Source organism: Episyrphus balteatus, chromosome 3 (genome assembly GCF_945859705.1).
Source record: "Episyrphus balteatus chromosome 3, idEpiBalt1.1, whole genome shotgun sequence".
Taxonomy (NCBI): domain Eukaryota; kingdom Metazoa; phylum Arthropoda; class Insecta; order Diptera; family Syrphidae; genus Episyrphus; species Episyrphus balteatus.
This window is the reverse complement of record NC_079136.1, coordinates 46,462,673-46,487,396: the sequence shown is the minus strand read 5'-3', so window position 1 is coordinate 46,487,396 and position 24,724 is coordinate 46,462,673. Positions and strand designations below refer to the sequence as shown.

General features: G+C 32.0%; 2 protein-coding genes and 1 non-coding gene across 5 annotated transcripts in view; 2 read left to right on the top strand and 1 right to left on the bottom strand.

Annotated features, from left to right (window-relative positions):
- Positions 1-24,724, bottom strand: part of LOC129913190 (uncharacterized protein DDB_G0288805) — a 306,856-nt gene that overhangs the window by 77,589 nt on the left and 204,543 nt on the right. The gene's annotated exons all lie outside the window — the stretch shown is intronic.
- Positions 1-24,724, top strand: part of LOC129913188 (oxysterol-binding protein-related protein 8) — a 78,434-nt gene that overhangs the window by 52,538 nt on the left and 1,172 nt on the right. For all 3 annotated transcript variants that reach the window (XM_055991739.1, XM_055991741.1, XM_055991742.1), the window contains 6 exons: positions 10,692-10,923; positions 11,009-11,248; positions 16,903-17,057; positions 17,115-17,293; positions 17,355-18,219; positions 24,370-24,695. In XM_055991739.1, the coding sequence (XP_055847714.1) occupies positions 10,692-10,923; positions 11,009-11,248; positions 16,903-17,057; positions 17,115-17,293; positions 17,355-18,219; positions 24,370-24,695 (1,997 nt within the window). The remainder of the gene's footprint in view (positions 1-10,691; positions 10,924-11,008; positions 11,249-16,902; positions 17,058-17,114; positions 17,294-17,354; positions 18,220-24,369; positions 24,696-24,724) is intronic.
- On the top strand, positions 7,790-7,953 carry LOC129917409 (U1 spliceosomal RNA). The gene has a single exon (XR_008772767.1). It is a non-coding gene; the product is annotated as a U1 spliceosomal RNA (small nuclear RNA).

The following is a 24,724-nucleotide window of genomic DNA, read 5'->3' as shown; positions in this document are numbered from 1 at the left end:
CCTAATTACTTATTTTCTGTTAGGTATAACCGTATGATGGTAACAAATTAAAATTCTATGTCTATTCCAGGTCTAGAAAATATAATTTTAAGCCAGCTATTTTTCAGCCTTCCCTCTGCCAGACGCATCCAAAGTGCAGTCAAAAATCAACTTTTGGCGTTTTGCTAGGTATTACCCCAATAAATGATACACCAAAAAATCATAAAAAATCCCCTGATTTCAAATATGTGGGTACCAGAAGTTTTTTTTTAGCTTTCGCCCCGCCAGACCGCTTTGAAGCATTTTGAAATGCATTTTTCTAATAAAAAACCTAATAGCTTATTTTCTGTTGGGTATAACCGTATGATGGTAACAAATTAAAATTCTATGTCTATTCCTGGTTTAGAAAATATAAGTTTAATCCAGATATTTTTCAGCCTTCCCTCTGCCAGACGCATCCAAAGTGCAGTCAAAAATCAACTTTTAGCGTTTTGCTAGGTATTACCCCAATAAATGATACACCAAAAAATCATAAAAAAATCCCCTGATTTCAAAAATGTGGGTACCAGAAGTTTTTTTTTAGCTTTCGCCCCGCCAGACCGCTTTGAAGCATTTTGAAATGCATTTTTCTAATAAAAAACCTAATAGCTTATTTTCTGTTGGGTATAACCGTATGATGGTAACAAATTAAAATTCTATGTCTATTCCTGGTTTAGAAAATATAAGTTTAAGCCAGATATTTTTCAGCCTTCCCTCTGCCAGACGCCCTTAAAGGTTTCCCAAACAGGTTTTTCCATAGAAAAAACACCTAGTTTCTGTTTTTTTCTTATAAAATTGAAATAATATTTTTTTGTTTAGAGTAACCATATGATGGCCAAATATTAACTTTCTCTGTCTTTTCCTGATTTAGAAAATGTAAGTTTAAGCCAGTTTTGTTTTAGCCTACCCTCTGCCAGACGCCCTAAGAGGTATCTCAATAGTACGGGAAAGTTAGATTTTACTATATGGGGCATGGGGGTCTGGCAAAAAATCCGAAATGCATTTTGACTTCAGGGCTCGAAAGGCATAAAGACACGAGTAGTAAACCAAATTTTGTTCAATCGCACTAAGAGTCATTTGGCCGCCATTTTTTTTTAATACAAATTTTAGTTTTTCACATAACTCGCGTATTTTTGAAACTACAGAAAAAACAATGTATGACAAACTTGAAATAATTTAATTTTCTGCAATATATGTTAAATAACATTTTTCGATTATCCCTTTGGTTTAAAAGTTAGGGTGTTTTTTTTTTAAACACGTCAAAAAGTTATTTTCTTATTTTTGTCATATCTCTTTTACTTGAGCGTTTTTTTTTTTTTAAATTTGTTCGTTGTAAAAGTTGTAGATCTTTTAATTACCTTCATTTGTTACAATATTGGTTTTTCGATTTGACAGACCGTTTTCGATCTGTAGGCAAAAAACTTCAAAAAATTGCAATTTTTTGTATAGGGACAAACAAAATGATTCTTGGTGCGGTTGTACAAAATGTGGTTTTAGACTCTTTCGATCCCTGGGTTTATGCTCTTTTAATCCCTGAAACAAAATGCATTTCGGATTTTTTCCCAGACCCCCATGCCCCATATAGCAAAATCTAAATTTCCCGTACTATTGAGATACCTCTTAGGGCGTCTGGCAGAGGGTAGGCTGAAACAAAACTGGCTTAAACTTACATTTTCTAAATCAGGAAAAGACAGAGAAAGTTAATATTTGGCCATCATATGGTTACTCTAAACAAAAAAATATTATTTCAATTTTATAAGAAAAAAACAGAAACTAGGTGTTTTTTCTATGGAAAAACCTGTTTGGGAAACCTTTAAGGGCGTCTGGCAGAGGGAAGGCTGAAAAATATCTGGCTTAAACTTATATTTTCTAAACCAGGAATTGACATAGAATTTTAATTTGTTACCATCATACGGTTATACCCAACAGAAAATAAGCTATTAGGTTTTTATTAGAAAAATGCATTTCAAAATGCTTCAAAGCGGTCTGGCGGGGCGAAAGCTAAAAAAAAACTTCTGGTACCCACATTTTTGAAATCAGGGGATTTTTTATGATTTTTTGGTGTATCATTTATTGGGGTAATACCTAGCAAAACGCCAAAAGTTGATTTTTGACTGCACTTTGGATGCGTCTGGCAGAGGGAAGGCTGAAAAATATCTGGCTTAAACTTATATTTTCTAAACCAGGAATAGACATAGAATTTTAATTTGTTACCATCATACGGTTATACCCAACAGAAAATAAGCTATTAGGTTTTTTATTAGAAAAATGCATTTCAAAATGCTTCAAAGCGGTCTGGCGGGGCGAAAGCTAAAAAAAAACTTCTGGTACCCACATATTTGAAATCAGGGGATTTTTTATGATTTTTTGGTGTATCATTTATTGGGGTAATACCTAGCAAAACGCCAAAAGTTGATTTTTGACTGCACTTTGGATGCGTCTGGCAGAGGGAAGGCTGAAAAATAGCTGGCTTAAAATTATATTTTCTAGACCTGGAATAGACATAGAATTTTAATTTGTTACCATCATACGGTTATACCTAACAGAAAATAAGTAATTAGGTTTTTTATTAGAAAAATGCACTTAAAAATGCTTTAAAGCGGTCTGGCGGGGGGAAAGCTGAAAAAGAAACTTGCGGTACCCACAGATTCGAAATCAGGGGATTTTTTATGATTTTTTGGTGTATCATTTATTCGGTTATACCAAAACGCCAAAAATAGATTTTTTGCTGCACTTTGGATGCGTCTGGCAAGGGAAAGCTGAAAAAGATCACTGCCAGACTTGTTCCGTTGACATACTGTGGTGCATATCTAGATATGTGCACACTCGAATTTCGGTTATATCAAAACTGCCAAAATGTGCTGCCGGCTCTTAGACTATTATATTTTGTATGTGTTTGAATACAAATTGTTTAAGATACTTGAAAGTGCTTAATATTAATCTGGTTGAGGGTATTATTTTTATAACAATTCGTCGACTTTCGATTACTTCGATTGGTGGGAGGTTTCCACGAACTTATAGCTATTTGATAATTTTCTAATTTTTTTCATTTGTTTTGATAAAAAATTAGATAAGACGAAGGCTTACGTGTTTACCTTAACTTTGATTTGAATTTATGAAACTTAATGCTATAGGGTTACCATTATCAAGGATATATTAAAAAATTTTAGGATAAAAATAAATGTTACCAGTTACCTAAGGACTAATTACATAAAAATTAGTTAATCCATAAATGTGAATGTCGAAAATATCATAGCCGGTATGAGATTTTACCAGTTATAAATAATTGAATTATTTTCTGCGTAATGCGTTTTTCTTTGTAACATTTATAACATTTTTATAAATAAAGGAATTTCCATTATCTTGATGAAAATTTAATCAAGGTGGCGCTATGATCTCATCATTTGTCCTGCCTTCGGATACTACTTCTCCTTTTCATAAGCTGCAAATGCAAAAGTTAATGATTAAATTTAAAATTATAGGAGCAAGATTGCAAAGACACCTTTTTGTTTCAATAATTTGTGGGAATTAGGATACTTATAATATGGGTGTGTTAGATGTGCCCATTACTTAACTGTCGACAAAAACTAATACAACTAACTCATGAAACGATTTTTAGCCCCGTGCCATTATAGTCCGGGCGGCCACTGCAGAAACGCTCAACTCATCGAGCTAAAGAAAATTTCAAATGGGAAGTGAAAGAGGGCTATTAGTAGTTACGAAAACCACAGGTCTTCCCGTTCGCATCCTGGCACGATTGGCGTGGTAAAGTGCATTGTGCATCTCATAGACTTAAAAGACAATATTGGTGTCAAATTAAAGGTGATATTGTCAGCTATCAAAATTCAGAGGTCTTCCGGGCGAAAGTCTGGCAGTTTTGTCATGCAGCCCGTTTTAAGGTTAGAAGCGATGAAAGTGAGTTTTTTCATAAAGTCTAGTTTTTTGGTATTTTGGTGGATGAGTTAAGGAGTTTTCTCACTATAAAATAAAAATATGAGTTATTAGCATTTAAATATAAAACGATGTTTTGGAAAAAGCTTGATAGTTTATTAACAATGACCCAAAGTATATGTAAAACTACGAAAAATTCCCGAAAAAGACTCAAATTATACGCTGCGCCCCTTACAACTTACCGAATTAAAAGGCGAATTTAATTTCAAATTAAAGCTAATAATGTCTTTTTTTGAAAACCAGAGGTCTTCCAAGCCACATCTTGACATTTCACCCCCCAGCTTGGGTGAACGTTTTAAGTAAAAAACGCTCCTAACCTTAAAACAAGCTGCGTGACCTAACTTCCAATTTTTGGCTTGGAAGACCTCTGGTTTTCAAAAAAAGACATTATTAGCTTTAATTTGAAATTAAATTCGACTTTTAATTCGGTAAGTTGTAAGGGGCGCAGCGTATTATTTGAGACTTTTTCGTGAATTATTCGTAGTTTTGCATATACTTTGGGTCATTGTTAATAAACTATCAAGCATTTTTCCAAAACATCGTTTTATATTTAAATGCTAATAACTCATATTTTTATTTTATAGTGAAAAAACTCCTTAACTCATCCACCAAAATACCAAAAAACAAGACTTTATGAAAAAACTCACTTTCATCGCTTCTAACCTTAAAACAGGCTGCATGACAAAACTGCCAGACTTTCGCCCGGAAGACCTCTGAATTTTGATAGCTGACAATATCACCTTTAATTTGACACCAATATTGTGTTTTAAGTCTATGAGATGCACAATGCACTTTACCACGCCAATCGTGCCAGGATGCGAACGGGAAGACCTGTGGTTTTCGTAACTACTAATAGCCCTCTTTCACTTCCCATTTGAAATTTTCTTTAGCTCGATGAGTTGAGCGTTTCTGCAGTGGCCGCCCGCTCTATTAGTTTAAATTAGCTTTTGTTCTTAAAATATACAGTATTCCACAAATTTTTATTAAATTTTTTGCATTAAAAATAATGTTACACATACGCCCTAGTGACCTATGAGGGTATTGCATCTTACAACAGAAAACAGTTGGAACAATTTTAGTTTTATTTTATGTAGATTTGCAAACGATTTCTTCTGATGGGTAACTTTTTAACCTTTTAGCTTATAACGCAAATCAGGTCAGTCAATCAAAAAATCGGAAAAAAAAATGTGACTTCAGAAATTTTTGTAAAATGATCTTCTTAAATTACATAAAATAATAAGATTTCTTATAAATATAAATAAATTCCGTTTAAACTTTGTTAAAATCATAGTGAACATCATTCTTTTTCTTAAAAAAATTAAGTATAAATATCTGCTAAAATTTTCAATATTTCTCATTAATTTTATATGCGGGCTTATTGCAATTAAAAGATTAAATAAAATAAAAGAACCTTAGGGCCATTTGCTGAATCGAAACTTAAATAATTTATGTTGAACATAAATTCTTATTCCCTATTTTTTCCTCTGCGTAAACTGTCACATAAGGATTTATGTAGAACTTAAATGCTTAAGTTTCGATTCAGCAAACGGCAATTCTGTCTGTCTGTTTGTCTGTCTGTCTGTCTGTCTGTAAGAACCTCGAGCTACAGCCTAAACTACTGAAGCGATTTTCTTCAAACTTTATAATTAAAAGTTTTGGGTGATTCCCTAGAGGAGAAATTGAATTTTTTTTTTAGGACCAAAACTAACGGTACCTGTCATATAACGGAAACAAAAAAGTTGATTTATTTCCAAAACGGCTCTAACGATTTTGATTAAATTTTTTATGCTTACTGTTATTGATAAGAGCCGCCTTTGATAATACAAAATATATTTTTTGTACCGTTATTAACGGTACCTGCCATAGAACGGTTTTTTGGATTTATGAATTTCTGTATTTATGAATTTATGAATTTTAATACAGAAACGTTTAAACAATCATTATTTAAAAAAATTTTTAATTTTTCAAAAAACACATTTTTGGATTTTAAAAAAATAATTCAAAATTTTTTTTGAAAAATCAATTTTTTGGAAACGGGTTGGTGAAAAATTTTGAAATTTCGTTTTTATGTGTAAATTAATTATTTATTCAAAATTGCATATCAATTTTTTTTTTGACAAATGTTAGGAAATTTTAATATATAAAAAATTAATTTTTTAAAAAACGGCTCTAACGATTTTCGAAATTTTTTTTCTACTACTACTACAAATAAAATGGCATACTTAGTTTTTTGTAAAAGAGCATTTAAAACGGTGTTTAATTATTTATAAAAATAGATTTTATTTTTTTGCACCACTAACGAAATTCAGTGAAAATATCAAATTTTAATTTTTCCCTTATTTTGTTCAATTGAAAACTTTAACATTAGAGTAACTTTTACCATAAGAGCAAGTACGTGCGACCCCAGTCGTGCAATTTATTTAAATTTGCAATAACATTTTTTTTAATGCATTTTTTTTTTATTTGCAATGAATATTTTTTACTTTAAGTGCATTTTTTGTTTAATTGATATTTTTACAGTCCTGATCAAAAAAGATTTTTCTTTTACTTTATGGGACTATATGAGTTAATAATCATCTTATTCTCAATTCACTGTACCAACAAAAAATCTTTCCTATCTTTCTATTCCTTCTAACTAGTGCAGTGCAGTTGCATTTAAAAGACCTTAGGTCTTACAGGCATATAGTTAAATTATTATTATTATTATTATTATTATTTACTTTTGTCTCACTCGAAACAATATAAAAGATTCTGTTCTTTTCCAGAATAATAATTAAGGAAGCATTTTTTTATTTGCACAGTTAGATTAATTAACAAATTCTACTGTTTTTTAACTGAAATAAAATAAAGAGAAGAAGTTATACGAAATATTCCACCCGTGGCGATTGAATGCCCCTTTTATTATAATTTTAACAAATAGGTAGTTACATGTACGACCTATATAAACTTGATTTAGCTCCGAAATTGCCCAAAATGATTGTTGACCGTAAAGTGAGGTAAATAAGAGTTTGTTTTTAAGTATTAAAACCTGAGAATCTGGCAACCCACTATTTATATGAAAAAGAAAAAGAAAAAACTAAAAACAATATTTATTCATTAAAATATCCTTAGTTTATCAAAATAAAAACTATAAAAATAAGTACTAATTTTAGCCTTAACATAAACTTATATCTAATCTTATCTGGTTTACCTACACCAAAATTTGCAAAATCGATCACCTTATCTTATATTGTTAAAGTGATACAGCATTATCAACTTCATTGTTGAAGATTTAATTAAAAGATTATTCTGATCATTACCTGGCAAGAAATGAACCTTCCAATTTCTTTTACTATGATGTCACTGTATCTTCTATCAACACGTCATTGATCTTTGCCCTCGGCATTTTTTCATCATGTTCGTGATCACAACCACATCCCACAAAAAGCAAACTCTTTTTGATATTTTTCTTTTTTGTATTCCATTTTGATCGTCTGTTTCGTGTGAATTTATTTATTCTTGCAAAACAAAAAATAATACAACAAAAAAGGTACCTATTCTATTCTTATGATCTTCTTATGTGTATACAATAAATTGTATCTAAATTATTACAGCACGAGATCGAGATGTCGCAATGGTATACGATCCGAATCCGACTGCTATCACATGGGGTGGATTTTTATACACATTTCGCTTTCATCGGCAAGTCAATTTCAATTGTTAAGCCAACAATAACAACAACACTGAAAATAGCATGATCATTTTATGTTTGTTTCTTTATAATTCACATTTGGTTGCTGCCATATAACTTACTAGAATGAGAATGATAGCGGAGTTAAGCATACTTACCTGGCGTAGGGGTTACCGTGATCATGAAGGCGGTTCCCCCGGAGTGAGACTGAGCCATTGCACATTCGGTTTGGTTGACCTCCGCGATTATTCCTAATGCGAATAACTCGTGCGTGTAATTTTTGGTAGCCGGGGATGGCGTTCGCGCCGCCCCGACATAATAAAGAACAAATAAAAACTAATGTCATTTTAAGTTTATTAATTTATTTAAGCAGAAGGTTAAGCAAGGAATAAAATGAAGCTAGATGCTAGATAGATAGAGATAAGATGTGTTGGTTTTTAGGTGCGTTTGGTTGATTTATGTAATGTATTGGTGAATGGTGATCGTGCGCAGGGATGGGAGATAGGACCATAAACAAAAAATACCAAGACTGGAAACTTTCGTACGTCTTTCCCCCCAAAACCCTTTTGTGTACAGTGTTGTCTGTGAATATATGTGAAAGCCACCACGTTGGTATATGACGTTAACACGCACACATTTATAGATTCACGACATTCACCACACATCGGACACGAACACAACGATAGGTTCACGACATTCACCACACCTTGCAGCTTGTAGGCAAACGTCAGTTGACCGCCGAGTTTCCAGTCTTGGTATTTTTTGTTTATGGATAGGACATCGATAGGATTTTGCTGCAGTCCTGCAGTTGCAGTCTTGCAGCAGTAGAGTAGATCTACTGCATTTTCTTTAAGAAACAAATCTACTATACTACGCCTTTTAGTCCAGTGCATTTATAATTTGACCCAGCAGTTTGTACCACCCCCAAATTTTTTTTGATCATTCAATAGAGCATTGGGTGAATATCATTACACTGATTTTTCTCACTCGCGAAATTCACCTTTCGGCCGCCATCTTGGATTTTAGTTTTTGTTGAATATCTCGATTTCTATTTATCCTACATAAAAGTTGTATGTACAAAAAACGTAGGCAATCACATTTCGCGTCTTTTATGTTAAGAACACTTTTTCGATATTCTGAATATTAAAAAAGTTACAAGCCAAAAAAGTAAAAAAAAAAAAAAAAAAATATGACAATTTTAAAGTTTTGAGCACTTTTTATCAAAATTATGAAAAAACGTTCCGAGAAAAGATTATTCACCTTAAAATTTGTACCATTTTTTATAAATCATTAAAAATTCCTTTTTTTAATTTTATATACAAACCTTATCGGGTGATTTGCGGCCGTTTTGACTTTTACTTCTTCAGCTGTATTTGGTTTTTTTTTTTTTTCAATGTTAAGCCCTTACTGCATATTTTTTGGTTTTGCGTTAAAAAAAAAATATATATGGTAGATAATGTTAAATAAAAAGACACGTGTTTCAGGAATTTTAAATTTTTTGAGTAAAAGTCGGAAAATTTTGGGTTTTCCGGTTTTGATCATATTTGGCACATTGAGCAGAAAACGAACAAAAAAAAAATTTAAATTAAATTAATTATACGTAAAAACTACGCGCTGGAACTGTATGAGTCTCAATAAAATAGATTAAAAGGCCTTTTAATCTATTTTAAATTAAATTTATACCATTCCGCACGTAAACGTAAAAAAAAACGGGTATAGATAATAAGAATAAAAAAGAGAATTTGTTCCCTTGTTGCATGATGGCTCATATATGGACCAACAGGAGAGGAACATTTCTGCACGGTGGCTCATATATGATCCATTCTCTTAATGCCACTTTCAAATGACTAAATCTTGATAAATGTAAAAAAAATATATTAGCAACTAGCTGACCCGGCGGACTTCGTTACACATATTTTGCTATTAACTTCTAATTTTGGAGTGTGTCAATCTTTTCCAAAAAAAAAAAAAAAAAATCGCGTCACACCATCAAACATAGGTCTTTATAAATAAAAGAATGTGGTTTTTGAGTTCTATTGATCGCATTATCAAGATTGATGTTTGTAGGCTTAAAGTTTCTGTATTTAGAATATGAAAGAAATATTACGAATTTAGGCTATTCATATGAGTTGGAAAACTAACTTTTTTGAATCCCTTGAAGATTTGAAAAAATTGTACAAAAAAATTGGAGTGGATCACCCTAACCATTTAGTGGTATGAAAATAGATGTTGGTCGATTTTTAGTCTTACCCGATATATGTACCAACAAAATTTCATAAAAATCATTCCAAAAAAATGTAGAAAATTTTTTGGTTGGACCACCCTAACCATTTTATCATATGAAAATTCATGTTGGTCGAATGGCCGATTCTCAGACTTCTCGCCTTGCACAAAAAATTTTGAAAAGATCTTTCGAAGAAGATATAAAAAAAATTGGCTGCACCACCCTAACAATTTAGAGGTATGAAAAATAGATGTTGGCCGATTCTCAGACCTACCCGATATGTGTAAAAAATTTCATAAAAATCAGTTAAGCCGTTTCGGAGGAGTTTGGTAACAAACATTGCGACATGAGATTTTTATATATTAGATAATAATCACATTATATCCTTTATTGGCATATTTTTTAAAAGTTCTTACTCATTGTTTTATATTTTTTATTCAATTTTCAATTTTCAAATATGCTCCGTCCTGCCTATCACCAGTTTGATGGCGTTTTATAATGATATTTAGGGGCCTTATATTACTTAATTCGAAAAGTATAAACAAAACTAGATTTTATTTTCAAACTTTAAAGTATTAATGCTTTTTATGGTTTGGCTCATATATGAGCCACTGTGCGGTAAAGGGTTAAGGTCTTAGAGTTTAATTAAATGACAAAATATGCACCAAATTTGTAAATACCCACTATATTGCAACCTCTTCCCAGAAAATAAGAGTAAAACAGGTTTTTTTTTTTTTTTTTTTGAAACCTTTCCAAGTACCTAAAACTAAGTTCAAAAGTTAAACTAAAATAAATATTTTATCAATCAATGTTTTTCTTTCATTCCAGGTCCGCGGAACCCTTAAATCATGGACAAAACTATGGTGTGTTTTAAAACCTGGTCTGCTTCTTCTCTACAAAAGTCCAAAAGTAAAGAGCAGCCATTGGGTTGGAACAATTTTGCTTAATTCGTGCCAAGTAATCGAACGACCGAGCAAAAAGGATGGTTTCTGTTTCAAATTGTTCCATCCACTTGAACAGTCAATATGGGCACCACGTGGACCAGACAAGGAGACAATAGGTTGGCTAACATGAAACCTCTAAATTTATTTAAACATTGAAAAAGTATCAACATTAACACGATTTTATTATTTGAAATTATTTAGGTGCAGTCGTCCAACCTTTACCAACTGCTTACCTAATCTTTCGAGCTCCTAGCCAGGCTGCTGGTAAATGTTGGATGGATGCCCTGGAGCTCTCCTTGCGCTGTTCGGCACTGCTATTACGGTCGAACAGTAACTCAGGTGGTGGAACAAGTACGGCTACCGATGGCAATGCCTCGGCACAAAGTTCCCATGAGACACAATGGTCCGAAGCAGATTATGAGAAGCATTTTGATGATCAGGGTATGTATTTATCATTTATCAAATGATTTAATAATTAAAAAAAAAAAACAACAACAACAAACAAAAATTATTACAATTAAAGAACTAGGAATAGGGGCTAGGAATAGAAACCGCATCGAAAAACAACATTCTTTTGGCAATTTTCTAACTGTCGAAAATGCCGCAAGACTAACATCCAGCTCACAGAGCTTGGCTAGATCACCAACACCAATATTTCAACAATTATACGTTACAATGACGAATTGGGAAAAAATGATGGCAAATACGCCTGATTTTCCAAAAATGCGAAAATTTCGAAGAAATCGACATTTGAGTAAAGATGGTGGCGAAATGAGTGATGTGTCGAGTGGGGTCGAATTTAGTCCTCCAAGTGGGGTCGAATTTAGTCCTCAGAGGAGACGCATTCTAAAGAAGTCTGTGTCGATGCAATCATTTGGACGGACAAGTCTAACAAGTGACGACGAAGAAGAAGACTCATCTAGACGTCTTAGTACACCGGGTGTATTTTTGAATCCATTTACTTGTGGTATAGCTATCTGAGAGTTTACTTTTTCTTTGTGTTTAAAAATGATATTCAGTATGAAGACTGTTTTATCTTTATCAGATTGTAGAAAAAGTCTATAATGTAACTTTTGGCTAACGCTAAACAAAGAACTTATAAATACTTAAGTACATAGCTAATTTTAAACATTGCTAGAAGCCCAATTAAAATACCCAATTAAAAATCACTTAGCTTGTATGCACATTTATAAGAAAGAATTTTAAAAGTTGGTATCATTACAAATCGTAATGATTTGCAAAATATTCAAGCTAGCATTTCAACTTCAAATTTCAAAGTACTCGTACCTATGAGAACAAAAATCATTTAATTGTAGATAATACTTATTCAATTCATTTTATATTCGAAATATGTAATTTAATGTTTGGCTTTTACATCCGGATTTTCAATTAGGAATTTGAAGCAAATTTTGTATTTCATTATTTGCACTGAAGTGCATAGGCTTTGTCTTTGTTTGGACATTCTATGACTTGACTCAAGAGTCTAGAAAAATCTCATGTCAGCATGTCGCGGTTTTTTAAGTTCAACTGGGAGATGCAACGTCCAAATTCAAAAAAAATTTTTTTTAATATTTTAGGAGGTTGTAAAAATACAAAACATGAATTCAAGGTAGGTACATACAAGGTACAAGATAGAGATCAAAGCCAAGACAAACCGGCGACTTAAATGAAAGTTTTGCCCGTTTTTAATGTATGTTACAATATCAGTTAAATTACCTTTAAAATTATCAGTTTGGATTTTGATCTTGAAAATCGTAGACACTAATGGAATGTAAATTTATTTTAAATAAAAGGTTTTTTCATTTAATTTTGATAAAGAGTTAAACAAATTAAAGAACTACATAGCTACCCACTTCAATTTGAATTCTCTGTTGTTTGACTAAAAAATTAAAGTTACCTCTCCCTCTAAATTGAAAAAAATACATGAAACATTTTTAAATTAAAGTGGAAACATGTTTACTAAACAGGGTTCGGACTTCACTTCGATCGAAGTAGATTTACTTCGATTTTGGAAAAAAAAAATAAAACCTACTTCCCTACTTCTTTTTTTCAGGATCTACTTCTATTTCTTGATTGAAAAATATTTTTCAAATAATAAATTTAGAGAAAGGGATTTAACTTCAATTTTAAATCTGGTCGAGTCATTGAGAAATAAAGCTCAGCTGTAATCTCAAAAGATGAATGGAGGTCAATTATTCTTCGAATTCAAGATATAAATAAAGTTTATCAAAGTAATTTTAACTGATTTTGAAGAATTCCTGATCAAAAATTTGTTAGATTATGCTGAATTAACCGTTTTACCCCAAAGCACCGTTACAACCACTAGATGAGAAAGGTTTTTTGGAAAAGATCATAATAAAAAAAGTAAAGCAAAATAATTTTGTTGAAAAATAATTTTTAAGAATAGATTTTTGTAAATAAATGTTCTGAAAGTTTAATTTTGAAATCTACTTCGGAAATTTTGGATCTACTTCACTTTTTTTCAAATTTGCTTCGAAATTTTGAAACTGAAGTCCGAACCCTGTTACTAAATATCAAAATTAAATTATTATCAATCTTAGGCCCAATTTATTCAATCTCCGTTATATTTAAAGTCGCCATTAAAAATTTGAAAACTGTCAATGTGTGAATAAATTGGAGCTATGAAAGGCCGAAGTTATGAAAAACTGAAGTTATGAAAAACCAGAGTTATGAACAACAAAGCTATGAAACGTGGTTTTTGGGTTGGCAACCATTGAGATTAACGATATACTGGAGGAACGTACCAAAAAGCTAGAGTGTATAGGTTGAGCCAAGGCAAGAAAAAAATTGTATGGGACGGGGTGTCTATTCCCCTCTGTTAAGCCGGGAGGGGGGATTTTCTAAAAAAAATTACTTTATTTGGAAAAAAAATTATTAAAAATCATTACATTTTACATGGAAAAAGTTTATTAATGACCAAATAAGTGAGGTTTGTGTATAGACATACTCGCTCTTGTTGTTTTACCGTTGGTTGATATTAAAAAATATTTTTTTCCAAATTAGGTCATTTTTTTAGAAAATCCACCCTACCGGTGGATCTGAATCTGAATCATAACTCTGGTTTTTCATAACTTCGGATTTTCATAACTTCGGTCTTTCATAACTTCGGTTTTTCGTAACTTCAGTTTTGCGTAACTTTTACGCGCGTAACTCTGTCGAAACTCTGGTATTCATAACTTCGCCGGTTTCCCCTTGTTTTATTTGATAAACCTTTGTTTCCTAGTGGTAAAAGCAAGAACCCACCTGTCAATTTTGTTTTTTCTATTCAATAATAATCAAAACCGAAAATTTAGCGTATGCTCAATGAATTCCCTGATCAAACAAAAATTGAATAATATTCATAAAAGTAAGTTTTTAATTAAAAATTGCAGTATGTACCTTAGGGTGGGTCAAAAAAATTGAAATTTTTTTTTTTGATTTGGTAGGTACTCCGAAAAATCGATTGCTAGACATCTCTAGAATATACATACAAAATATGAGCTCTTAATATAAATGGGAAGGTCCTCCGCTTCGCAATTTTCCATTTTTACATCAAGCTTCTACTAAAAAAAAATCATTTTTTTTAAATCGATTTTTTAGCAAATTTCTTTACAAATTCTTGTAGGAAATTGAGCGCTCAACAAAAAGGCTTTGTACACTTTTTTTGTTAATCTAACCGTTTAATAGATATTTGAGGTCCAAAAATCGAAAAATCTTTAAAAATTCCTTTTTTGTTCTTAATTTTGTAACAAATTGAAAAATTATAATAATCAAACGCGCAAGACATATTCTTGGAGGAAATAGATTGTTCCACAAAAAATGTCTTAATAACTTTTATCATTAATCTAACCATTCTAAAGATATTCGAGCTCAAAGTTAAAAAAAATTATAAAAACATTTTTTACTTTTCAAAATTTTTTAATTCACTGAAAATTCATTATTTTTAAGTTAGCAAGATATATTCTTGTAGAGGCTTAAACATTCTATAAAAAATTCTTTAGAATCAAATTGATTGCTTTAACCGTTTAGAAGATAATCGTATCCAAATCGCAATGCATACGAGTCATAAGAAAACTACTGAAATCAGTGGGCATTGGTTTGGATACGATTATCTTCTAAACGGTTAAAGCAATCAATTTGATTCCAAGAATTTTTTTAAAGAACGTTTAAGCCTCTACAAGATCATATCTTGCTAATTTGAAAATAATAAATTTCCAGTGAATTAGAAAATTTTGAAAATTAAAAAATGTTTTTGTAATTTTTTTAACTTTGACCTCGAATATCTTTAGAATGGTTAGATTAATGAAAAAAATTATTTTTTTGTGGAACAATCTATTTCCTACAAGAATATGTCTTGCGCGTTTGATTATTATAATTTTTCAATTTGTTACAAAATTAAGAACAAAAAACGAATTTTTAAACATTTTCTCGATTTTTGGACCTCAAATATCTATTCAACGGTTAGATAAACGAAAAAAGTGTATAAGGCCTTTTTTGTAGAGGTTCAATTTCCTACAAGAATATGTAAAGAAATTTGTTAAAAAATCAATTTAAAAAAAAATGATTTTTTTTTAGTAGAAGCTTGATGTAAAATTGGAAAATTGCGAAGCGGAGACCTTCCCAATAATATTAAGAGCTCATATTTGGTGTGTATATTCTAGAGGTGTCTAGCAATCGATTTTTCGGAGTACCGAATCAAAAAAAAAATTTCGATTTTTTTTTACCCACCCTAATGTACCTATTTGTGAGTTTTATTTTCAATTTTTCATGTATAACCTTATGTTTAGAGAGCTACAAAATGAAATAATGAAAACAGTGAGTGAAAATAGATTAACTACTTAATGAACTTCCAAAATGCATTACTCAGCTTTGACCCACTGAGTTGCATTCTCGAAGTTGGGTTGAACAACCTGACCATCGGGTTTTATTATGTTTATACCAAACTGCCATTCTGTGGTAATGTGGGCATAACACTAGCACAGTAATGAGTTTTTCGTTCTGCTGTCCAATCAGGAAATATCAATTTTTTATTGTAAAATTATAAAAAATAGTTGGTTTATTTTGTGTTTTTATTAAAATTGAATTACTAAGATTTAACTATGGTTTTTAAATATGAAACCAATTAAAATTTCCGTTTCGACATTTAACTTTGATTTATAATTTTCATATTCGCCGCAAAATCTATCAGTGTTCGTTGATTTTAAATTGTTTGTAATCTTAAGTGAAGCAAATTTGTAACATAACTTATTTTTGAAAATAAGAACTTATACAAAAATGCCTACAAAAGCAAATTAAAAGTATTTTTTGAAAAGAACACATTCAAGAGACACCCCAACGATGTATAAAACAAAAACAGCTTAGTTATTTCGTAGAAGCATATCAAATGGGTAAATTAACAATTTGCTGTTATTTATATTGAAATATCTGGACAATGAATTGATAAGGCCACGACACTTTTTTCTTGTACATAAATTTTATTGACTAAGGCATAATATAAAAAGTAAACAAGCCCCAGATTGTAGATTAAGATCCATTTTGAACTGGCCACAAGAATCCAAAATATTTTTCTGAAGGGTTTAGGAGTGGTGAACACTAATACGAAGTAAAAAATACTGCATTAGCTTCCGTTTATGAAATATTATCCTTATAAAATGGGAAAAAAGAAGTTTTTTTATAACGGTTATATTTCAAAATAGGAGGCTTATATAACTTTTCTGACTTCGGATTCTAATTTACCACTCCTAAAACCCTCAGAAAAGTATATATTTTTCCAAAAAAGTTTAATTTTGTTGACCAATCGTTAAAATCTGGCACTTTAATCATTCTAATCGCACTTTAAATACTTAAGCAGATTTTATATGTAAATACAAAAAGCGTTCACTATAAGATATTGCTCTTCTTTTCAAACATTTCGTAATTTCAGAACTGCTAGACTTACTGCTGGTTCTTAATAAAATCACATTTTGTAATATTTTAAATCATTAATACTTTAAAAAAGTTGCTGGTAGCCATTCATCTTAGGCTATCCTCTTCATTTATAAATCTTAAATCAAAAACTTTAACGTGTTTCTTTTTTTTCAATTTCTTTCTTTTAGATCTTGACGCTGACAGCCAAAACGAAGGAGCTGCGGCTGTTATGTCCGGACCAGATTCTGAATCTGATTCTGACTTGGGTGAAGGTCCTGACCAAATAAATGATGATCCTCCAGAAACACCATATGTTCCATGTCCAGAAGAAGAATTTGGCGATGTAAGTCAAAACAAGTTAATTGCTAGATGTTTTCTAACCATTCCTTTTATATTTCAGGCTGGAGAACAAGTGGAGGAACTAGCTGAGGAACATAAAAGTCTTATTTGGTTCCTAATGAAGCAGGTCCGCCCCGGAATGGATCTGAGCAAAGTTGTCTTGCCAACATTTATCCTAGAGCCAAGGTCTTTCCTAGACAAACTTGCCGATTCATACTATCATGCTGATATTCTTTCAGAGTAATATTATAAATCTTATTTAACCAAAGGAATCCATTTACAATATTTCAATTTGTTTCAGAGCTGTTCTCGAAGATGATCCATTTACACGAATGAAAAAAGTCGTCCAGTGGTATTTGTCGGGTTTCTATAAAAAACCAAAAGGTCTTAAGAAACCCTACAATCCGATTATAGGTGAAACTTTTCGTTGTTATTGGCAACATCCGAATGGTAGCCGGACTTATTACATTGCCGAACAGGTTTCGCATCATCCACCAGTGTCGGCGTTATATGTTACCAATCGTCAAGATGGTTTTTGCATTACCTGTAGCATTTTGGCTAAATCCAAGTTCTATGGCAATAGTACTTCGGCAATGCTTGAGGGAGTTGCCACTTTGACACTCTTGCCACGTGGTGAAAGTTATACGCTTACAACACCGTATGCCCACTGCAAGGGTATCCTTATGGGAACTCTGTCAATGGAACTAGGTGGAAAGATTTGTATTGATTGTGAGAATACTGGCTACAAGACCGAAATCGAATTCAAATTGAAACCATTTTTGGGTGGATCAGAGTATACGAATTTGGTCACTGGAAAGGTTAAATTAGGTAAAGAGACTTTGGCAAATATAAACGGACATTGGGATACGGAAATTCGCATTAAGGATTCTAAATCATCGGATGAAACAATTTTGTTTAGTGCCACACCAGAGACAAAGCAAAAACGGCTAATGCGATATTGCGTACCCATTGATCAACAGGAACCAATGGAATCTGAACGGTTATGGCAATTAGTGTCGGCTGCCATTCGGCGTGACGATCAAGTAGCTGCTACCGAGGAGAAAACTGTACTCGAAGAGATGCAACGAAATGCAGCCAAAGAGAGGAAAGCTTTGTGCACGGATTGGATACCAACGCATTTTCAACAGGATTTAATAACTGGACAGGTGAGTTGGTTACCCAAGTGGATAGTGTTTAGATTAAGCTTTTAATTTTTCTGATGATCGTTTTTCTTGTTTTATAATTATTTTAGTGGATTCAGGGGTGCATGCATTTTTGCGTGCAATTTTTGTACTTTTTTAATATTCTTTAAAAGCCCCCTTTTAGAGAATATTAAAAAAAATACAAACTATGATTTTTAGTTTGCATCAAAATCTCAAGGTGTTCAAATGATTGCCGTTTGAAGTTTTTGGAAAAGTAATTTTTTAAACTTTTAGAATAAATGTATAAAATATGTAAGAAAGTTGCTAAAAAAAATTGTTTTGGAATATGTATTTCCACGTAGGGTACACGAGCCATGATTTTTGGTATCAGTAGTAGAGAACTCGAGGTAGACAAACGTTTGCAATTGGTTTGATACGATTATTGCTTAAGTTTAAAAAGACATTTCATTTTTTCAGATTTACTTCAAAAAAAGTATTTTTTAAAAATATTTTTCAAGGGTGAACAAAGGGTTTACAAACGAACTTAAAACAAATTAGGTCGCAGTTCTGGCTCCACGAACTCCGTTAGCCAACTTAAGAGTTTGCTTCAAGTTGATCAAGATTAAAAAAATGGTCTTCAATTCTACCTCTTCTCCCTCAATTAAACTTAGGTACTATAGACTTCCGAGTTGAAGTCAAATCACAAACTGAAAATCCGTTTTATTCACTATTTTGTTATAAACCCTTAAGGCTGGCCTACTTGCGTTTGTTCTTCCCTCAAGTATTCGCCATTTTTTTGTAAATTGTACAGTTAAAATGATATATTTCATTGAAAAATTTTATATTTATGTAAGGTATGTATATTCAAAATTTCAATAAAATGACCCATACAAAAATTGATAATATTAATATACATTAGGGTGGGTCAAAAAAATCGAAATTCTTTTTTTTTATTTGGTACTCCGAAAAATTGATTGCTAGACACCTCTAGAATATACACACCAAATATGAGCTCTTTATATTAATTGGACGGTCCTCCGCTTTGCAATTTTCCATTTTTACATCAAGCTTCTACTAAAAAAAAATAATTTTTTTATTAATTGACTTTTTACCAAATTTCTTTTCATATTCTTGTAGGAAATTGAACGCTCTACAAAAAAGGCTTTATACACTTTTTTCGTTAATCTTACCGTTTAATAGATATTTGAGGTCCAAAAATCGAGAAAATCTTTAAAAATTCGTTTTTTGTTCTTAATTTTGTAACAAATTGAAAAATTATAATAATAAAACGCGCAAGACATATTCTTGTTGGAAATTGATTGCTCCTCAAAAATGGTCTTAGTAACTTTTTTCATTTATCTAACCATTCTAAAGATATTCGAGGTCAAAGTTAAAAAAAAATATAAAAACATTTTATATTTTTAAAAATTTTCCAGTTCACTGAAAATTCATTATTTTCAATTTAGCAAGATATATTCTTGTAGGGGCTTAAACGTTCTACAAAATCAAATTGACTGCTTTAACCGTTTAAAAGATATTCATATCCAAACCAATGCTCACTGATTTCAATAGTTTTCTTATGACCCGTATGCATTGCGATTTGGATACGAATATCTTCTAAACGGTTAAAGCAATCAATTTGATGTTAAGGAATTTTTTGTAGAACGTTTAAGCCCCTACAAGAATATATCTTGCTAAATTGAAAATAATGAATTTTCAGTGAACTGGAAAATTTTTAAAAATATAAAATGTTTTTATATTTTTTTTTAACTTTGACCTCGAATATCTTTAGAATGGTTAGATTAATGAAAAAAGTTAATAAGACCATTTTTGAGGAGCAATCAATTTCCAACAAGAATATGTCTTGCGCGTTTTATTATTATAATTTTTCAATTTGTTACAAAATTAAGAACAAAAAACGAATTTTTAAAGATTTTCTCGATTTTTGGACCTCAAATATCTATTAAACGGTAAGATTAACGAAAAAAAAAGAGTGTGTGTACACATGTACACGCGACTGAAGTTATACTTCTCATTCAGTATATGTAAATGAATTTCATTTGATATTTTTAATTTCTATTATGAAGTAATTAATCCACACTTAGTTTTTTTTACATTTTTATCAAGTGAACAATAAATTAATTCTTTCATCCTCCTTGAGTCCATGTAATTTTCAATTTATGTATTCTGTGAAATTTACTCATGTTGTGCGGTTCAGAACGTACGGTATATGGTTAACGAAAGTAAATGAATTGCGCATAAAATGTGCGATATGGTAATTTTATGAGAATTGTGTGTGCTTCAGCACTAGTAGTAGCAATATGGAACTTGCAGGGTTGCTACAAAGCTCAAAAGTTAGCTCAGCTCAGCTCATAGCTCAGCTCAAATTTTGAGCTAGCTCACTTTTCAGCTAGCTCACTTTTGAGCTATGTATGTACCATAGCTCAGCTCATTTGAGCTGAGCTGAAAGTGAGCTGAGCTGAAGGTTGAGCTGAGCTGTTGGGTGAGCTGAGCTGTTGGGTGAGCTAAGGTAAAGTGAGCTGAGCTGTGATGGGTGAGAGGATACATTGATTTTATTTGGAAAGTATAGTGAAATATGAAGATATTTTAAACTTTTATAAAACACCATAGCTTAAGATGTTTGGTTCTAGTTATTAATGGAATTATTTTAACACATGGATATTTTTATAAATAAAACAGATAATTTTTCGTGATCTTTTTTCTTGGTTTTTTTAAAAGTAAATATATTTCTATTTTTTTTAGTAAAATATTTCTTTTTTTATCATAAAAAAAAAATTCCGGTACAATCCGGTTTTTCGACTTTTTTTTAAAATTCCGAGAAAATCGTGTTTGAAAGTAAGGGTAAATTTTTTTTTCGAAAAATCCCCGAATTTTGAACGCTCCTGGAAGCTAAACCGTTTGAGAGCAATTTTTGGGAGTGATGCCAAATGATAGCTTGTGTCATGGGCCTACGCTTTGCACATTGTCAGATTTTTAAAATATCGCCTTCCATTTTAAACCGCCACATCATGCCTATTTTATCAGAATCGTGCCTAATTTTTTTTTACTTTTAGGTTCTCCCGGTTTGAGAACGCGTGGACCTACAGGGATGGGAGTTGTACCCAAATGTAGGTTAGAGTCCCCGCTACCTTTTGGCATCAAAAAAATTGTTTTCATTTTCTTCAAAACTCCGCGATATAGGCGTTCGAACGCTTTGATCTAGAAACAGGGGAGTGGTGCCATATGAAAGCTTATATTCTCAGCTACCCGATAGTGGTATAATCCGGTTTTTCGATTTTTTTCAAAATTCCGAGAAAATCGTGTTTGAAAGTAAGGGTAAAATTTTTTTTCGAAAAATCCCCGAATCTTTGAACGCTCCTGGAAGCTAAACCGTTTGAGAGCAATTTTTGGGAGTGATGCCAAATGATAGCTTGTATCATGGGCCTACGCTTTGCACATTGTCAGATTTTTAAAATATCGCCTTTCATTTTAAACCGCCACATCATGTCTATTTTATCAGAATCGTGCCTAATTTTTTTTTACTTTTAAGTTCTCCCGGTTTGAGAACGTGTGGACCTACAGGGATGGGAGTTGTACCCAAATGTAGGTTAGAGTCCCCGCTACCTTTTGGCATCAAAAAATTTGTTTTCATTTTCTTCAAAACTCCGCGATATAGGCGTTCGAACGCTTTGATCTAGAAACAGGGGAGTGGTGCCATATGAAAGCTTATATTCTCAGCTACCCGATAGTGGTATAATCCGGTTTTTCGATTTTTTTCAAAATTCCGAGAAAATAGTGTTTGAAAGTAAGGGTAAATTTTTTTTTCGAAAAATCCCCGAATCTTTGAGAGCAATTTTTGGGAGTGATGCCAAATGATAGCTTGTATCATGGGCCTACGCTTTGCACATTTTCAGATTTTTAAAAAATCGCCTTCCATGTTAAACCGCCACATCATGCCAATTTTTTCAGAATCGTGCCTATTTTTTTTTTTACTTTTAAGTTCTCCCGGTTTGAGAACGCGTGGACCTACAGGGATAAGAGTTGTACCCAAATGTAGGTTAGAGTCCCCGCTACCTTTTGGCATCAAAAATTTTATTTTTCATTTTCTTCAAAATTCCGAGATATAGGCGTTGGAAGTTGGGGGCGCTCACTTTCAGCTCAGCTCACTTTCAGCTCAGCTCAAATGAGCTGAGCTATGGAACCTAGCTCAAAAGTGAGCTAGCTCAAATTTGAGCTGAGCTGTGAGCTGAGCTGAAATGTGAGCTTTTTGCAACCCTGGCAACTTGCCACATGGAAATTACCACATGCAACTTGTCACATGCAGCCTGCCACATGCAACTTGCCACACGCAACTTGCCACATACAACTTGCCACATGCAACTTGCCACACGCAACTTGCCACATGCAACTTACCACACGCAACTTGCCACATGCAGCCTGCCACATGCAACTTGCCACACGCAACTTGCCACATACAACTTGCCACATGCAACTTGCCACATGCAACTTGCCACATACAACTTGCCACATGCAACTTGCCACATACAACTTGCCACATGCAACTTGCCACATGTAACTTGCAACGTGTTGTGTGTTTTATGTTTGCCGTACTGCGGCGTACTGCATTTTTAAATACTAAAGTACTGACTACTCTAAAGGTTAAACGACATCCCTGCTACCCATGGTGATCGCGTCATAATCCCTTTGACATTCTTGTCAAAAAGTGAATTTTCATACTCACCCTCCCATAAGAAGTATAACTTCAAAAAGTGTATGAGGCCTTTTTTGTAGAGCGTTCAATTTCCTACAAGAATATGAAAAGAAATTTGGTAAAAAGTCAATTAATAAAAAAATTATTTTTTTTTAAGTAGAAGCTTGATGTAAAAATGGAAAATTGCAAAGCGGAGGACCTTCTCATTAATATAAAGAGCTCATATTTGGTGTGTATATTCTAGAGGTGTCTAGCAATCGATTTTTCGGAGTACCAAATAAAAAAAAAAGAATTTCGATTTTTTTGACCCACCCTAATACCTATTCATATTACCAATATAAATTTAATATGGGTCACTCTGGTGTATGCGCATCATTTATTTCTATTGAAATAAATTTTTTATTTTTTTGTTACACTTTAATTTATAAAAAAAAGTTGAAAGCACAAGACATACAACACAATAAGCGCTATTATTAAAAACATTTAATTACGGAAAAGGATCTTAAAAGCTTAAATGCTTTAATTTTTTTATGATATGGTTAAAAATAGTTGTATTTAAAATGCAAAACTACAGGCTATTTGTCAGCCGAAACTTTAATTGCTTTATTAATCAGTATAAAAATTTATGAAAAGTCACACATTACAACGATTGTATCGACCAATCAAAAAGTTTGATATAGCGATAAAGAATTAATATGGAATCTTTTCATTCTTAGTTGGTTTTTAAGATGAAATTTCTTATCAAAACGGAATGAAGTGCACTTTACATTTATTTTAAGAAGCACACTTATTGTTTTAAAAAGATGGGATTTTAAGTAAGCATCATCTAATTTTAAGGTGTTTTTCCCCGTGCATCATTTATTGGTTTAGAAAATAAAAGTTTATTCTTCAATGAACCGCTAAATATTAAAAATAGTACTAGAAGAACATTATCCAAAATGGTGAAGATCTCGAAAATTGCACTAAGAAAAGTTACTGCCGATTTAATGTAAGGTCAAAAAACAACTACAACAGGTAAAATATATAACCGAAACCCATGTAAAAAACATGATTTACTTAAGAAATACGGAGTTTTAGATGAAACAACAAACAAAAAATCCATAAGGTCGTTAAAAATGTTTTAGGTGAAAAGGAATTTTTTTTTGGGAAATAAGGAGGGTCCTTCAAAACTTGAAGCAAAGATGCTAACAGATCAAAAATTAATCTTAAAATAACATTAAAAGTTAAATGGTTGAACACAAAAGTCAATAATACATATGTATATAGGTAAACAACAAACAAAATAAAATTTGAATAATTTAAGCATTAATATCTTCACTCCACTAAAATAGCAGAATTTGTTTTGAATTAATTTACACGCGCATATTAAATCGATGACTTAATTTTATATTTTATTTCCAAATCACACACTCTTTTTCTTTATTCTCAGTTTTAAATATCTATTTTTTATTTTCTCATTTAAGTGGATCTACAAATATGCCGACCTACGCCCCTGGGATCCCCGGAACGATGTCAAACAATATGAATCAGAGTATCAAGTTTTAACAAAAACTACTCACAAAGCACCAATGGTTCGTACCGGCAGCATTGTAAGCTCTGATCCATTGCATGTTATACGTGCTGAATCTAGACAATCCCTATGTGCATTAAAACCATCCAAGCGAAATGCAATACTTGCAAGTAAATCAATCACCCAATTATCACACGATCGAATGAATATCCACTCAGATTCTAGTCAATCGAATGAGGAATGTGTTAAGAAAGTCATGACTGGAAAATCTATTAAAAAGTATAAAACAAATCATTTTAATATTAATT